The sequence below is a fragment of the Electrophorus electricus genome, chromosome 2, assembly GCF_013358815.1.
Source record: "Electrophorus electricus isolate fEleEle1 chromosome 2, fEleEle1.pri, whole genome shotgun sequence".
NCBI lineage: Eukaryota > Metazoa > Chordata > Actinopteri > Gymnotiformes > Gymnotidae > Electrophorus > Electrophorus electricus.
The window spans coordinates 7,827,169-7,844,855 of NC_049536.1; the positions used below are offsets into that span (position 1 = coordinate 7,827,169).

The 17,687-nt window shown below is 48.1% G+C and overlaps 1 protein-coding gene across 3 annotated transcripts in view; it reads left to right on the forward strand.

Annotated features, from left to right (window-relative positions):
- Positions 1–17,687, forward strand: part of wwox (WW domain containing oxidoreductase) — a 136,207-nt gene that overhangs the window by 37,812 nt on the left and 80,708 nt on the right. For all 3 annotated transcript variants that reach the window (XM_035536298.1, XM_035536297.1, XM_035536300.1), the window contains 2 exons: positions 724–909; positions 3,159–3,423. In XM_035536298.1, coding sequence (XP_035392191.1) covers positions 724–909; positions 3,159–3,423 — 451 coding nt within the window. The remainder of the gene's footprint in view (positions 1–723; positions 910–3,158; positions 3,424–17,687) is intronic.

Genomic DNA, 17,687 nt, shown 5'->3' on the forward strand with positions numbered 1-17,687 from the left:
GACCGGTGGAGCGACTCTATCAGAGCCAAGGGTCTTCTGCGGCGTCAGACTTTCCCAAGCGTTCGCTCTGGAGTGAGGGATCCGTACAGGACTGTGACCTTGCCGGGGTCACCGTCCGAATCGGTGCTCGGCCTGTTCCGGCCCCCTGTCCATGAGCGCCCGTTTAACGGGACGACATCGGTGTCGTCACCCGCACGGCACTCTGATGTACTGTTTTGGGCTCGACAGTGGTAATATGAACAATATATTTCAGCATTTAATTCGGCAGAGTGTTAATCCAATGTTGAGTCCCCAATGATCCCACAGGGTCCCTCTCCTTTCCGCAGCCCGACCCAGGCTGATCTTCTGGAAAGCTCTGCCATTCGGGCTGGCTCCCAGCACGCTCTGCCCGTCTGGCATTCGCTCTCTCATTTCCTTCCTGTCATCACAGCACCGCGGTCGTTTTGAGAGGTGCTGTTCCTGGCCTGCAGAACCTCTGGGTTTTGTGACTGATCACCGGGACGGAAAAATGTGGGATCCAAGAACAGCAGAAACTTTTGCCATCCGCGAGACGGTTAATAACTCTGTTGTTGCGCATAACTCGCATTACTCCTCAACTGTATCTGATTAATGGTAATGAACTCTTTCAGTCGTGCGTTTTAAAAGCTAAAAAAAAAAAGTAAAAGGTGCGTGTGTGTGTGTGTGTGTGTGTGTGTGTGTGTGTGTGTGTGTGTGTGTGTGTAGGCCTCTCCATGTCCTGGTGTGTAACGCAGCCGTGTGCTCGCAGCCCTGGCGTCTGACTGAGGATGGGCTGGAGTCCACCTTCCAGATCTGCCACCTGGGCCACTTCTACCTGGTGCAGCTGCTGCAGGACGTGCTGCGCCGCTCGGCCCCCGCCCGCGTCCTGGTGCTCTCCTCCGAGTCCCACAGGTCTGAGCTCCTCCCCTGCCCCACCCCCTGCATGGAAGGCCACGCCCACTGCTCTGCAAGGATTGGACCGGGTTCACCACTTTTAAAAGGGACCTTCCAGGCTAATTGTAACACGTTCTAACCACGGGCGAAACCGGCATTTCTAGACCCGCGGTAACGCTTCAGCCCGGCAGGACGGTGGGGCTTATTTATCAGGGTTGCGGCCCGCGTCCGTGTTTTGGTTTCAAGCCCGCACCCGTCAACCCCGGGCCAGCCGCAGTACAACCGCAGCCCTGCGACTGACTTGGTGCCAAATTCCCCAGCCTCGGAATACATTATGCAGTATTAGCCCAACAGAGTCGCGTCACATGTGGATTCCTCGTCCATGCAAGCCCTGGTGAAGCAGGATATGAGGCATTGATTTTGGCCTGAGATTTGATAAAGGTTGATTAAATTGGAACAGAATGGCTGTGATTGATTTGACCTGCTGCAATGCCTCAGCGCTCAGGCGTCTGGGGTAGACCGCGCTGGCACGCATGGCTAGAGAGCGTTTTCCCATAAGCACACTTTATTGGGCGAGGGGGGGGGGAGGGGCCCCGGCCAGCACGGGCTGCGTGGAACAGGAGCGTCTCACGAGAGCGAATAGCTGGGGGGGTGCTGTGATAGGTCATCACGATGACAGCAAAAGAATTTCCCCTTTTGATGGCGCAGGCTGTCCAAACTAAAACAACGGGCTCTTAGATCGGGTTTTACTGTTTAGGACGGGAGAGACTGGAGCCACTTTCTGGTGATCCATTTTACCCCCCCCCCCCCCCCCCCCCCCACACACACACACACACACGCACCTCTTTGGCCCCATCCACCCCCATCCAGAGCTTCCTCCCTACCATAACTCATCCCATAACCCCCTCAAAGAGGGATTAGTGCTGATGGAGGTGAGGGAGGAATACGCACGCACACACACACACACACTACTGGAACGCTGTCATTTAGCCTCACAGTTTAACATTGACCTTTTGTTCCAATTACAGGCAGTTACACTGAAAGATTTCTTATTGGGTTCCAGCTTTTCTGCCGTTCTCCATTTCCTCCCCCGCTCACACCCATTCACTCGCTTTAATGCGTGCCGTTTTGAGTTTAAAGGTTTGACCTTTGACCCGGCGAGAAATTATATTTTGTGAAGCTTGGCCACCACGTAAAACCTTGACCGGGCCGGACAGGTGAGGGGAGCGCACAGAGCGGATGGGGCGGTGGAGAAATCCTGCGTTGGCAGAACAGAATGTAGTCTCGCTTCCAAACTTTATCTCTCCTCCTTGCCCTGAGGCTTAGGGAGCTCAGTGACATTAGACAGGTGCTGGACATGCTCAGTTCAAGCAAGACTGACAGGATGATGGAGAAAAACCTGCACACACAAGCCAGCGCTGTATGGGGCTTCAGCCTTCTGTTTTCAGATTGTGTGTAAACTCTGCCCCTGATCTTTTAGCTGCACAATGACCTCGAATTCACATTCTCATCTTTCGGAAGACTAATCCAGACCAGGTGGGCTGGAGAGTGGCTAGGCCGTGCCCAGACCCAGCCTCCACGTGTTGTTCTTTATTCAGGCAGAGACGCAGTGTGTCAGGGCCCAACCAACCGGGGGACACGGGGCTTGTCAGCAGCAAATAGGAGACTCTGATTGGCTGCTGCGTAATGGCTTTAATGAAGATGTAAACGTTGACTGTGTTCGGGTAGAGGGGCAGGGTTGGAACAGTCGCACGCACTCTCACGGGGAGGGAGAATTCTTCACAGTGTAGCGTGTCTTGAGAGTCTCACACACACACACACACACACACACACACACACACACACACACACACACACACACACACATTCCCTGTCTTGTCAAACATCTGGCGTTTAACAGCTCGGTCGGAGCCAAATAAAGAACATGATGTTGCTGCTTTGATTTCATTAAGGCAGGGTGGAGTGGAGCCGCTCCACACCCTGCCGGGTCAGGCCTGGGAACCCCCCCCCCCCACGCACTCCCGTTGGCGTTTGTACAAATATCCGCCCAAAAGGTAATCCTGAACATCAAACGCCGTCCTGTTAGCACGGAGCTTAACGGAGACCGCGGCCTCGTTACGGGTGCAGCGGAAACCTCATCCAGCTTTCAGCTGTTGTGCCTCACCCAGGAAGCCTTTAGACTTCCTGCTTGCAAGGAGGAAATGAATGCAGTTGAAGCGAGTAAGATCCAGGTGCTGAGCCGTTTCTACCCGCTCTGCGTCCCGCAGGTTCACAGACCTGGTGGACTCGTGTGGCAAGGTGGACCTGTGCCTGCTGTCCCCACCGCGCAGAGCCTACTGGTCCATGCTGGCCTACAACCGCGCCAAGCTCTGCAACATCCTCTTCTCCAGCGAGCTGCATCGCCGCCTTTCGCCCTACGGGGTCAGCTCCAACGCCGTGCACCCCGGGAACATGATGTACACCGGCATCCACCGCGGCTGGTGGCTCATGACTCTCCTCTTCACACTGGCCCGGCCTTTCACCAAGTCACTGGTAAGTGCCGGTCATTCCCGCCCCAGGCACGGTCCCGGTCCCGCTGAGTGCTGCTGTCGCCTTTGTCTTCGTGTGCTTGTTCCGGCGAGCTCTCCGCTTCTTTAATCGCTGAACAAAAACGTTTCTCATTTTTGCGTGATCTGCTTATGGAAGCACATATTTGTCATATTGCAGCGAGTGTGATTTGAGAGGTGTATCTTTGGGCTTGCATAATGCACACGTGCGTGAGAGCGCGCGCGTGCGTGCGTGTGCTGCTGTCAGACTCATATACTCTACCGTGGCATAACTCACACGAGCCGCTTTCCTGCAGACTTCACTCAGACGTTTTTATCCAGAAGCTGGAAGTCGCGCACACTTCCTCTAAAACTCTAAAACTGAACATCATCATAAATCCTGCCCCTATCTGCTGCTCATACTCAGCCTCCCCCCTGCCGGCTGCTCTGGGCGACACGCTGCATGTGATGTATGCTTTGTTTTAAATATCACCACTCCCCGTGTCTGCAGTTTTCTCCACTTTTCACCAGGTCTGTGTGCGCACCGATGGCGCACTTTGATAGAGCGTCCACGTCAGTTCCAATAACGCTCATCTGAACAGATTCTGTTTGATAGAGAAGTGATGGGTGGTATGAATTTGTCACAGGTTGGTCCCGAGCGTTCGACAGTAACTCCCAAACACTCCTTCAGTTCCATACTCTTCCTTCATACTTGAGCTGGGATGTCCAAATGGAACACGGCCTCTCCCTCACACCGCCAGAAAAGACGATGACCACATTCTCACCGTTCAACTTAATCAAATAAACAAAGAGCGCAAATTAAAATAACATGGATACAAATAATGCTGAAAACTAGATCTTTATCTTTAAAATAAAAAATTGAGACTATGCTCTCATTTTCAAACATAACAACAGAGGAAAGCAAAGGCATCATTAGTAATTAGCATCGGTTGCTGACGAGGCAGTTAATTTGTCTGTGATTACGGCCCAGTCCCTGAAGCTGAACGCTGCCTCGGAGTCCAGAGATAAGCTGGTTAAAGCGCCTCTCCCCTCCTGCTCTCCGGCCTGCCCGGACTGTGGGTAGCGCGGGGTTTAATATAAAAGCCTGGTATTATTTTATTTATTGTTTGCGCTGATATGAAGATGGTATCGTTTTAATTGCCTGAAAACACATCTGTGATCCTGGGAGGCCTGAGGTTGCAGACATAAGCATAACGCGGCCGTTCCGAGGCGCAGAACAATATGAGAGCCCGGCGCGGAGCAGCGCGGTGGTGGAAGCACCTCCTGGATGCGGGAGCAGAGGCTTCCTGACCTGGAAGGGCCTCTCTGGGTTAGCATTCAAACAAATGAACGGAGCGCTGCTTAGGGAGTGAGGGCAGTGTTCTTGGACAGGCTGGCGTGCGTGCGTGCGTGCGTGCGTGGCGCCACCTCTGCTGCTTTCTAAGTGCAGGAGGTGTGTGTTTCCACTTATTCACTGCTGCTGGAGCAGTGAGTGACTGTAGCTCATCTGACCTTCTGCACCCCAGCACACATGCACACGCGTATTCCCACTCTCTCACACACACACACACACACACACACACACACACATTCTTACTCAATTTCAATTCAATGGTGCTTTGACATTTGTATTGCCAAAGCTTTGATGAAGAAATTATTATTATTATTATTATTATTATTATTAATAATAATAATAATAATAATAATAATAATAACAAGCTCTGTATCTGTGGTATCTGATATGCTCACTCACTGTTTATAACAAGAACACATGGCAGCTTCTCCTCATCAGGGAGACTTATAAACTTGGGGAATATGTTGCTAATTCTGGTAAAGAATTTAGTTTTAATTTGGATACATTTTGTACATTCGGTTAGAAAGTGCAGCTGTGTCTGGATCTTCCAGTCCTGGTACTGCTCTTCAGCTAGCCAGGACTGTTTATGTCTGCCGGCCTCTATGGCCAGGCGGTCGTCGTTGAGTCTGTACTTGGTCAGGTGGACCCCAGTCTTAGATCAGACAGCATGCTTAGGTATTCTGCCACACTGTACTGTCAGTTTAGGGCCAGATGACACTCCATTTTAATCTGTGATTTTGATCGAGTTTCCCAATAGTTGATATAGTTTTGTGAGAGTTGTTTTGTAATTTTGGTGATTCTGACTGGGTTTGCTGTTATGTTGTGTTCCTGAGCTTGTGTAATGTTAGTGCGTGATAGTGTAGTGTTAGTCTGTGATAGTGTGTGTTAATGCTCAACTGTGTTTCAGGGCCAGCTGAGTGACTGTTCTCTTGGTACTGCAGAGCTTTACAATGATATGAGTTTGTGTCGCTGTGTTGTAAATGTGTCCAGAATTTGATTGCCCTTTTTTGTATCTTTATTACTAATGGATATCTGCCCACTTCAGCCCCGTATGCACTGTTTATGGAGTTCCAGTGGACCTCTAAAATCTTTTACAGAACTCTGCATGCAGCGTCTCAACTGGATGTTTGTCCAATTAGTTCCTCACAGCAGTTCATTCAATTATAGATTCAAATGTTTTTGGCCAAATTTTGATTGGAATTTCTACGGAAATATGTTGTTTTATAGCACAGAAGGTTCTGCTGTAGACCCTGTACGGTGGGGGACAGCGGGTCTAAGTTCTGCTGTAGACCCTGTACGGTGGGGGACAGCGGGTCTAGGTTCTGCTGTAGACCCTGTACGGTGGGGGACAGCGGGTCTAGGTTCTGCTGTAGACCCTGTACGGTGGGGGACAGCGGGTCTAGGTTCTGCTGTAGTCCCTGTAGGGAGGGGGACAGCGGGTCTAGCTTCTGCTGTAGACCCTGTACGGTGGGGGACAGCGGGTCTAGGTTCTGCTGTAGTCCCTGTACGGTGGGGGACAGCGGGTCTAGGTTCTGCTGTAGTCCCTGTACGGTGGGGGACAGCGGGTCTAGGTTCTGCTGTAGACCCTGTACGGTGGGGGACAGCGGGTCTAGGTTCTGCTGTAGACCCTGTACGGTGGGGGACAGCGGGTCTAGGTTCTGCTGTAGACCCTGTACGGTGGGGGACAGCGGGTCTAGGTTCTGCTGTAGACCCTGTACGGTGGCTTGTCTGCGTAGAGCAAGAATTTAATATCTGAGTCATGCGGAGTGAGACCAGGAGCTGTAGATTCTTCTAGTATTTTTGCCAATTCATTAATACAGATATAAAAAGTGTTGGGCTTAGACAGCATTCCTGTCTCACTCCCCCTTCCTAAAGAGGTTTGTTCGTTTATGGCCAATTTTTATTCCACGCCCATTTCCTGTATACATTGACTTAATGAGATCAAACGTTTTAGCTCATATACCACTTGCTATAATTTTGTGAAGTAAATCTTGGTGCCAGATGGAATCAAAAGTCTTTTTAAAGTCTTTAAAGCATGCAAATATTGCTTTTATTTTGGACAACATATTTATCAGCTAGGGTGTGTGTGGTGTAAATATGATGCGTGGTGTGGTAATTTGGTAAAAATCCAATTTGTCTTCTGCTCAGGACATTGTGCTTAGTAAGGAAGTTCAGAAATCTAGAATTTAAAATGCTGCTCCCCAGATTACTGTTCACACAGATGTCTCTGTAATCGTTAGGGTCAAATCTTTCTCTGGATTTAATGACTGTTGTTATTAGTCCTTGATTCAAGATTTCAGTGAAGAAACCTACACGCAGAACCAGGTGAAACAGTTTTAGAACAGCCAAATGACATTTAGGGCTTGAATATTTAGTCATAGTCATCAGTACACCATCAGGTCCACATATTTCATTAGTCTTCTCTCACTCTGTCTCTCCCTCTCACATTCAAATTGGCCAGAATTAACAACTGCTACCAAAGCGATGAACAGAAATGTTAAAAGAAAAGAAATTATATATATATATATATATATATATATATATATATATATATATATATATATATATATATATATATATATATAAAGCTTTGGATATACACCTTCTGTAGACTCTCTCTCACACACATACATATAATACATATATGTGATCACAAACATGTACACATACAATTAAATAAATAAATATGATATGCACATGGAATAAAGTTAAGATATGGTTTGACTATTCTCTAGGGCATGCCAGTTGTAAAGATATTGTGCTGATATTTTAACATATTCAGCATTTTCTCCTAAACGCTTGCGTGACATAACTCCATTCCTTATATTCTCTTCAAAAGATGCAGTGTAGGGTTTTAAAGAGTTCAAGAAATCTTGTCAGAGGTGTGTATATTTTGTGTTTGAACAGAAAAAGTGCTGTTCTGTTTCTGTTTCTATTCTATACTCTCTTACACACGATCACTTTCACTCTCTCTCTCTCACTCACACACACACACACACACACACACACACACACACACACACACACACACACACACACACACACGCTCACACACACACACTCTGTGTCTCTGACGTGCAGATGTATGTTACGGCTGTGTCATATCTATAGAATGGAGATGAGAGAGAGAGGTGATCATTAAAAGAGAATGTCAGTACCGCTCTACTCTCTAACACGCTCTACTCTCTCTAATATTAACAGCTCTGTAGAGAATGTCAGTACCACGCTACTCTCTCTAATATTCTAAATAATGTGGCTCAGCCTTTCAGGCTCATAGGATTCAAAGCAGAAAATAAAAACGACACCAAAAAAACTTCCCTGCTGCTAAATTCCATTAAAGCTTATTTTTGATTTTGGCTGTGCGAGTGGTCCTGCACAGCCTCAGATGTCGTAAGATTGGCACTCAGCCTGTTCTGTAGGTGCTCAAATGTGCGTGTCAGTTTCAGCATGTTTGAAGTCATTAACATGCTCAAATGCACAGCTGTATGTGTGATACAACCAAGACCCCTACTGAGAAGCACGCAAAAATACCAGCTTGCCTTTCTTTATTGTATTAATATTCCTTTGGAATAATGTTTTAATTTAGTAGCATTATATTTTATTGTTCATACAAATAAACACTTACTACCCAGGTAAATATGATTATGATTTACTGTTTTGTCATGGATAGGATTAGCCTCCTCTCACTCTCAGTCTTGCATCTCAAGGTCAAATGTTTGCATAAAGGCTAAAAATGTTTATCGCTGCGTAACGCTGCGCGCGCACGTTACAGCCGTCCCATCTGACGGCCGTAACCTTTTTGTACGTGTTATTGGGCAGCTGTTTTCGTGTGTCTGGCATGACATTTCTGAGGCGCCTGGCCCGGGTGCTGCGCGGCTCTGTGCGGTGGGAGAGAGGCACTGTTGGGAGAGGGGGCCATCCCCTCCACTCCCTGCGTGCCCCCCCGCCCCGGCACGGGGAGGAGCTCGCCCCGCGCCTCGCCGCGCGCTTTCAGCATTTTAGGGCAATTATTTTCCCCGGGATTCTGCCCCAGGCCTGCCGCTACCTTTTTACATATGCACGGCGTGAACTTTTGACCACGGCCCAATAGTCGTATATTAGCCGGCGGTTTGCTCTAAAAGGGAGACTTTAACAAGTTCCTCTGTGCATTGGCACTTGTCTCACCACTTGCCTGCGAGGTAATTTAACCGGGCTGCTGAGAGGCTGGCGCGACCCTTTGCCTTATGGGGGCTTAAATCTCCCCCCCCACCCCTGCCCTCCTCAGTCCCTGGTCCCCTCCGCTTCATGGCGTGAGGGGTGAGCTGATGGATTTCTTTTCATGCCTAGCTAACGAGAGCTCTGCTTCTATTAGCACGCCACAACACCGAGACGTTCTCTCTCTCTCCCTCTCTCTCTCTCTCTCTCTCTCTCTCTCTCTCTCCCTATTCTTCTATCTGTCCCCCATCATTTTTTTTCCCCCTCGTTTGTAATGTCGCGCCGGCTCCGTCCCCCCCTGCTGTTGCGTGGCCGGGTGCCGCTCCGTGTTTTCGGCTGGTTAGCGCCTGTAAGGTCAGGCGCTGTTATCAGCCTCCGCAGAGGTTCGCAGCCGGGCAGGCCGCCTGACAGGCGCGCGCTGGGGCGTAGTGGAGCGGAGGAGCGGACCCGGGACTCTCTCCAGCGCACGTCGGCCCAGGCAGCTGCCCGCCCGTCTGATAGGCTCATAATGGGCGATTAGGGCTCGGTGGGAGATGGAGGAGTGGGGCGTGCCAGCACCAGACACCCTGCCCACACTCTCGCTCTGATGTTTGGGGGGCGTTAAGACCACGCACTGCCCTTTAACCGAAGAGTTAAAAGCACGGCCAGCACGGAGCTCTGAAAGACTCTAATCTCACCTGTTTGGAGAGCACTGTGTAGACATTCCAACTCTGACTTCTCTGTCTGTTCTCTCTCTCTCTCTGTATCTCTCTGTCTGTATGCCTCTCTCTCTCTCTCTCTCTCTCTCTCTCTCTCTCTCTCTTTCCCTATTAAGGCTCTGGAAGACAATCTGAGGCCTAGAAGGCAACAGTCCCATTTGCTTGTATTGACATGTGTGTCCCAGCACAATCCTATTACCAGGATTATTGTCTACCAAGATATAGGCTACCTTTTCATTAAAATAAAGCACATACGCAGCCTCTCTCTCTCTCTCTCTCTCTCTCTCTCTCACACTCACACACAGCCGCTCTTCCAAGCGCGTGGCTCGCCGCACAAAGGCAGCAGAGTAAACGGTTTATTGTGGATCGGTCAACATGGTGACGGGCGCATGGGAATCGATAAGGAGCCAATCAGAGGCTGGCGGTCGGCTGTCGCACAGGACCGGCAGCTGTCAGGCAGCTCCGCGTGACCCCCAGTCAGAGTCCCGCTGCAGCCCATCCATCTGCAGGGCTCATCCGCCCAGCCCGCCCGCCTGACTGATTCCGCCCCAATGCGAGTTGGCTGTGGCATAGCTGCAGTTAGCTGGGCTGTACCGCGCCTCCTCCGGCTGACAACGGAGCTCCGTTGGGCACGACTCGGACGACAACGCTCGTATGTGTTTCTGGCAAATGCGGATGTGCTTTTTTTTTTTTTTTTTTTTTTTTAAATGGGATTGCTTAATTTGTGTTTTTAAAAAAAGACTGCATTGTAAGCACCAAACACGGTGTCTGTCAGTCACACTATATTACATTACAAAAAGAAGAAATGACATGGCCGGGTCGCGGTTTTTTAGTACGCTAGCATTCTGAGTAACATTTAATGTCTGTAAGCACGTGTACTATATTTGATATTCTCACAGTGCTTTGTGGAAAGAGGTTCCATAACTCCTCCTCTGCTGTTGTGCCCATCCCAAGCCCCTCCATAACTCCTCCCTAACCCCGCCCCTAACCCCTCCCCAACCCAGGTCCGTCCAGGTTCGTGACCCCCAGTTCAGACCAGTACCGAGCGCCCGGTGCGGACTGTAGTGACACTGCCATGATGGACTACTTTTCAAATTGATTTCAAAACTGTATGTAAGCGGCCGATCTTCCACCCTAGATTACCTATTGATTTTTAATATGAAATGCTCATTATACAAGCACCACTGCAACACAGAAAGCTAGCCAACCTTTGCATAAATCCTTTAATTGAATTCCCAGAGCCTGTGGTTCTACATTTTTTTAATTAAATCCATTTCTTTTTCTTTTTTTCCCCTTGTAAGTGTTGGTGTTTAATTTGCATGCTGTGAAGTGGGTCCTGTCCCAGATAAAGTGCCATTGATCCTTATTAAAGCTCACCTCTGGGCCCGCTGAAAACCAACTGGGAAAATGAAATGTGTTCATGGTGCATACACTTATTCCCTGCATGGTCGGATTAGAGAGAGAGAGAGAGGGAGGGAGGGAAGGAGAGAGAGAGAGAGAGAGAGAGAGAGAAGGAGGGAGGGAGGGAAATGAAGAGAGTGGAGAAGGGGAGAGAGATGAAAAGATTGAGAGGAAAAGGCAGAGAATTATTATTGATTTGGAAAATATTATTATATTAGTTTCCCAAGCCCTAGCCAGGATGCGCAGTTTGCTCACAATGAAATGCCCGCGCAGTTTCATCACGGCCGTTGCTTTAGATCTCTCGCATTGATCAACCAGCGAGGCCGAACCCTCCTTATGAATGGTGCTTTTCATTTGTCTAATTGGCTGTTGTGGGCGGTGGTTACGCAGCTAGGTGGGAGGCTTGCACGCAGGTGTGCGTGAGTGAGCGCGTGGGGGTGTGTTTGCACATGTGCTCTCAAGATTCCGCCACAGGTTCGTTGCAATCGAAACGATTGTCTGAGATCTCTCCAGACACGCCCAGGTATAACCAGAGGTCATGACCTCTGACGGCCCAGGTCGTCTTTGCCCAAACAGCTTATTAAATATCTCCAAAAAACTCATTTACTGTGTAAAAGGGGCAACTAACTGTTGATTTGTTATCGCCAGACAAAATTAGCCCAATGATCTTATAAGTGATTGATATGAGGATCGGGGGACATTGATTATGCTTTGTCTTGGGGTGTGTGTATGCCATGCTGTTGGACTTTCCCCTATTAAAGCTATAGTATGCGGGCATGTGTGCACACATGCACACGCACACACACACACACACACACGCACGCGCTTTTAGAACTACTCAAAGGAAGAGTACTCAACACAAAAATAAAAACAAACCAAATGGAAGTGGTACGCATGTAAGTGAGCTGGTGTGCATGCCACACTGACCTGTGCTCGGCCACGATTATATGTTCCAGTGTGTGTGAGCCACATGTGCCAGCGTCTCGTCTCCAACAGGCTGCGCTGGGTTCTTTAACTCAGTCTGCACTCTGGAGTTTGGGAGCCTGAAGGACGTGCACACTCCCTGGTTCTCTTTAGCTGTTAGCCTTTAGCCTGTAGGATGTGCACACTCCCTGGTTCTCTTTAGCTGTTAGCCTTTAGCCTGTAGGACGTGCACACTCCCTGGTTCTCTTTAGCTGTTAGCCTTTAGCCTGTAGGACGTGCACACTCCCTAGTTCTCTTTAGCTGTTAGCCTTTAGCCTGTAGGACGTGCACACTCCCTGGTTCTCTTTAGTGGCTGGCCTGAGCTGTTGGTGATCAGAAGCTGTGGACAGTAAGATTTATTGTGTATTTGTGCTAGCTGATTGCCAGCAGAAGTGGCCCTTTCCCAGCGGTGCTGTATGCAGACCTGAGCTGAATCAATAGGGATTAACCTATGACCCCGTTTCACATACTTATACACGCCGCCTCACCACACACACACACACACACGTTTCATCAGTTTCACTTAAACGCAGCCACTCACTCAATAAGGCGCCTGCTTCTAATTGTTTTCAAAGACGTAGCATTCTCTCCCCTCCTCTCTCTCTCTATCTATCTGTCCATCTCTCCCTCCCCCTCCATGATGGAGGGAGAGAAGCAGGTAGAGAGAAGCAGGTGAAGAGAATGAGGGAAGGAAAGATCCACCCCTCCAGAGGTCAATGCGCTAGCGGGCATAGATGCCTCGGTCTTGATCCTTTGAGGCCGCTTCTGGTCACACCCACCCCTCCCCTCCGAGGGCCCAGCAAGGGGTCGAGGGGTTGTGGGTCGGCGTAAGGGATCCGATGCTGGGTCGTAAGACCCTTCCTACCCCCACGCTCACCTGCACATGGTTCACTGCGCTGGGTGGGGTTTGATACCTGAAGCGCTTCACCGAGACCCACGTAGACAAACGCGGAGGCCCAGCCAGCATGCTGAGAGCAATTAGCCCATTAAAAACCCAAAAAACCGTTCTGATGTGTTTTAGCTCTTCTTTGAAGAGCTATGGTAGCTGTTATTGTTAAGTGTTTGTATGTGGGCTTTTTTTAATGTGCATTTTGATGTTGGTTAAGTACATATCCATGCATAGATAAAGGGGGTTGGGGGTTATTTGCATGCTCAGGAAAGGTTTCCTAGTTGAAAGCATTCACAAGGCCTCCCATTACCACAGCACTGTTTAGTGTGAAGCAGATCTGGAATGTTGCTCAGCTTCCTATATAGTGTGGCTTAATACATTCCAGGCAGCTGATTGGTGCTTGCCATCCCCCTTGGGTTTACTTACTCTATATGCTATTGATTGTGTTGCTGTTCCATGTTCTGCTCAATCATCTATGCAATGCATCAGTGCTGGGCCTCTCCACCTTGGCCATTAGAGCGGCCTAATGTATTCATGAATTGATTAGGTATTACACTTACACCTGATTAGCTGCATTCATACCTGTTCTCTCACTGTTGGAGCACAAGTTACACACACACACACACACACACATTATATATAAAAAATATACTTTTAGACTTTTTTTCTAGTATAAACTGGTTCCTCCTACAAATTCAGAAGCACTTTGCTTGCACAGCTGATGTTTCTCTGGAAACCATGTGTACTTCACTACAATTTTGGATATGTCTATATTTCTCTCTTTCAGTGAATGAATATATATGTGTGTGTGTGTGTGTGTATGTATATAGAAAGGCATAGTCATTTGTCCTCAGGCTAGAAGAATGTGTGCGTGTGCTTTGCCTGTGTCTGACTGGCTGCTTCAGACAGAGGTGTTTAATGTGACAGAGGTGTTTAATGTGACATAGGTGTTTAGTGTGACAGAGGTGTTTAGTGTGACAGAGGTGTTTAGTGTGACATAGGTGTTTAGTGTGACAGAGGTGTTTAGTGTGACAGAGGTGTTTAATGTGACATAGGTGTTTAGTGTGACAGAGGTGTTTAATGTGACATAGGTGTTTAGTGTGACAGAGGTGTTTAGTGTGACAGAGGTGTTTAGTGTGACATAGGTGTTTAGTGTGACAGAGGTGTTTAGTGTGACAGAGGTGTTTAATGTGACATAGGTGTTTAGTGTGACAGAGGTGTTTAATGTGACATAGGTGTTTAGTGTGACAGAGGTGTTTAGTGTGACAGAGGTGTTTAATGTGACATAGGTGTTTAGTGTGACAGAGGTGTTTAATGTGACATAGGTGTTTAGTGTGACAGAGGTGTTTAATGTGACATAGGTGTTTAGTGTGACAGAGGTGTTTAGTGTGACAGAGGTGTTTAATGTGACATAGGTGTTTAGTGTGACAGAGGTGTTTAATGTGAATGTGTTACCCTGCATGTCTGCTCCCCATGCTCACCACCATCACCTTGAGAAGTGCACACAGAAAATACAATTTCTCTCTCTCTCTCCCTCTCTCCTTTCCTCTTTCTCTCTTTCTCTCTCTCTTTTTCACTCGCTCTCTTCTCCTCCCCTTTCTGCCCCTTTGCCCCCTAAACTCTCTCTCCTATTGAGTCCACTAGTGAGAAATGACTCTTTTAGGGACCGTGGTCATCGATGTTTCGCTCCGAGGGCTTGTGAGGATGAATCAGACAGAGTCGGGGGGAAAATGCATCTTACAGGAGGAGAGGGGGCTACACCTGGTCCGTGTGGCGCATCCGTGCTGGAACGGAAATGAGTGATTAGAGGATTGTTTCCCAAAAGGCACTTGAACCGGAATTTTTTATTTTGAAGTTTTGTATGAACCCTGCAAAGCAGAAGCGCTTCAGACCCGTCTGGGAGACGGAGACTAAATGTTTTTCTTATGCGTGGAAAGTTTTTTGAACAAGTACTCTGTTGGGATCTTTTTTTTTTTCTTTAATTCGCATCTTAACATTTGTTTTGCAAGAAAAACTCTATAAATACGTAGAAATACTGATTTTGGTGTAAGGCGAGAGTTTTCTTTGATCATCGTTACACTGCATGGCCAGTATGTTTTTAAAAGTGTTTCCTCTCACTAACTCAAGAGCCAGTTTAACATGTGCACTGGGAGCACCAGCGCTCCAGCTATTAAACACCAACCTTTCCCTCCGCCTTTGCTGAACAGATCAAAGCGATTTAGCTAAAGTTTTGGGGCTTTTAGGAAACTTGTTTAATTAACCGTAAAAGATGAGTAGCACGGCCCTGTGTGTGCTTTGATGCGCGATCCAGGCATACCATGAATTCCATGTAGTTATTATGCACAATTTCATTCGTTTTTTTTTTTTGTTGTTTTTTTTTTTTTTTTTTTTTTTTTAAATACTGTGCAAGGGAAGAAGGAGGATAAAAAAAGATATTAACCGTGAGTTTTGATTAGCCTACCTTTGGCACTCTGGGTTATTACTGATCTCAGACGAGGTGAGTGGCCTTTCTAAAAACCCATCTCTCTAATTTAATAGCATTGGAGCTGTGCAGAGGTCAGTGCTTTCTCAAGGTGAGGGCTCGTGTGGGGCGGCTCACATGGGAGCGGGGTGGTGGGGGGATGTCTGAGCATTGGGATTTTAACGAGACACTCGCACCCCCTCCACATGTCCATGTGTCCACGTGCCCCTGCCGTGGCCCCTCCACGCCCGCGTGTCCTGTGTGTCCACGTGGCCCCTCCACGCCCGCGTGTCCTGTGTGTCCACGTGGCCCCTGCCGTGGCACACATATGCTTCTGTTGCCAGCCTGTCGCCGGATGGCACAGCACTGCATAGATGCAGGGGGAGGGTCGAACCAGTCAGCATCCACACAGCCAGGGAAGTGCGCCAGCAAGAGTGGGAGCATTTCCAGAGAGAGGGAGAGGTGTGTGTGTGTGTGTGTGTGTGTGTGCGCGCGCGAGCGTGTGTGCGAGCGCGCGTGTGTGTTGATTTGTGAATATGTATTGGGGGGCGTTTGGAGGGGTAATGGAGAAAAATATCAACCAAAACATACAGTGGACTAATTATGAAACTGGCACGCAGCAGAAACGGTATTGTGATGCTGTCCAGAAGGAACTGTTTAGTCCATTTCGCCACGGCTCCGTTATTATTTCAGTGTCGTTCTGTAGAGAGAAACGCCCTGCTATCCCACATTCTTCCCGCACTGTTCTCTGCGCTGTCTCGTTAAATCCATGGCGGGGTTTTGCAGATTGTGATATAATCTGCATGATGGCTTTTAAATGACTGTAGAGGAATGCACAGAAATGGACTTTTCATGAACAGAGTGCCTGTACTGACCAGTAGGGGGCGTCATGGTTAAACCAAAGCCCTGTCAAGAAATGATGTTGGCGAATAATAAACCGAGAGTGGAGCGTGAAATATTGCCCCATTCTCCCCTCTGTGCCAGGTTTATTTGGTGGCAGTCATTTCAGTTGTGGAGAGATTTAGTAAATAGAAAGGAAACAAAAACAATTACAGTTTACAAGAAAGTTACACAAGGTGTTTGAAAAAGGTTCGGAGCAAGGAGGCAATCTCTAGCGCTTGTTTCAGTCATGACCTATGACGTGCCTGTGAATCAGAGCCCCGGCCACCTGAGCGCTGGCGCTGACCTGTGCACCCAACCCCCCCGCAGCAGGGAGGCACACAACTGTGGCTTATGCGCTCTTTGGGTTGTAGATGGAATGACGCTCAGCTGAGTTCTCTATAAATAGCTCGCCTAATTAGTGTGGAAGCTGCTATTATTGTATTATCATACAAAAGTGGTTTAAATTGTTTGGAAAAGAATGAAAAGCTCTTTTGGGGCTTTCTGTAGCCCAGCGCTGGGACTGAGCCACGGGAACGCAGTGCTACTGCTGCTGGCCCACTGGATGACCCGGATAACCTGGGGGCACAGCACAGGGGCACAGAGAATGTAGCTATATGCGCCAAAACAACATTTCCTATTCTTCAAATTCCTCCCTCTCTCTCTCTCATATCCATGCACACACTTTGCCAAATTGATTTTGTACATTGACTGGTAATTTTGCAGTAGATATAAAGGGAGCTCGCTCTCTCTCTTACTGCGTGGCTGAATTTGCCCTGCAGGTATGTGGAGAGCCTATTGTTGAGGAATTAATTGGAGGCTGTTTTCTTTTGAGACTCATGTCCTCACTTTGCCTGGAATCTCTTTGCTTTTTCCCCCGTATGATGTTCTTCTGTTCAAACATGAAATGTGACAATAATTTTTTATTAACGGTCACACACAGTTTAGAATCTTTGGCAGAGGATTACACAGTCTTGTTCAGTGCGCAGTTCAATTATTTCATGTTTTATTTTTTGCCTTCTGATTTTTTGCCATAATTTTCTTTTGAATGTAATGCACTTGTTTGAACATGCTACTTTAGGCAGCGATTAGAACTTTTAAAAATGTCTTGCAAGGTCTAAGGATTCCACAATATATTTAGATTTTAAAAAAAATAACACATGCTGTTGGCAAACTAAGCTTTTTTTAATACTAACTCCCCCTGCCTTCCACTCACATTTGCATAAGGAACACAAGCAGGAATGTTGGCGTGAATGTGGTGGCTCTGTTAAGCTCCGATAGGCTTCTACCCTCTCACTCTGCATTCCCAGATACGGCAGGATTTCTAACCGGAGCACAATAGAGGTGGACTGGTCCAAAGCCGTGCCTGCCTGCCGTTTATAGCAGTAAAGACCTTAATGGCGCCCGATGGCCATTAACGGTATAGCCGAAA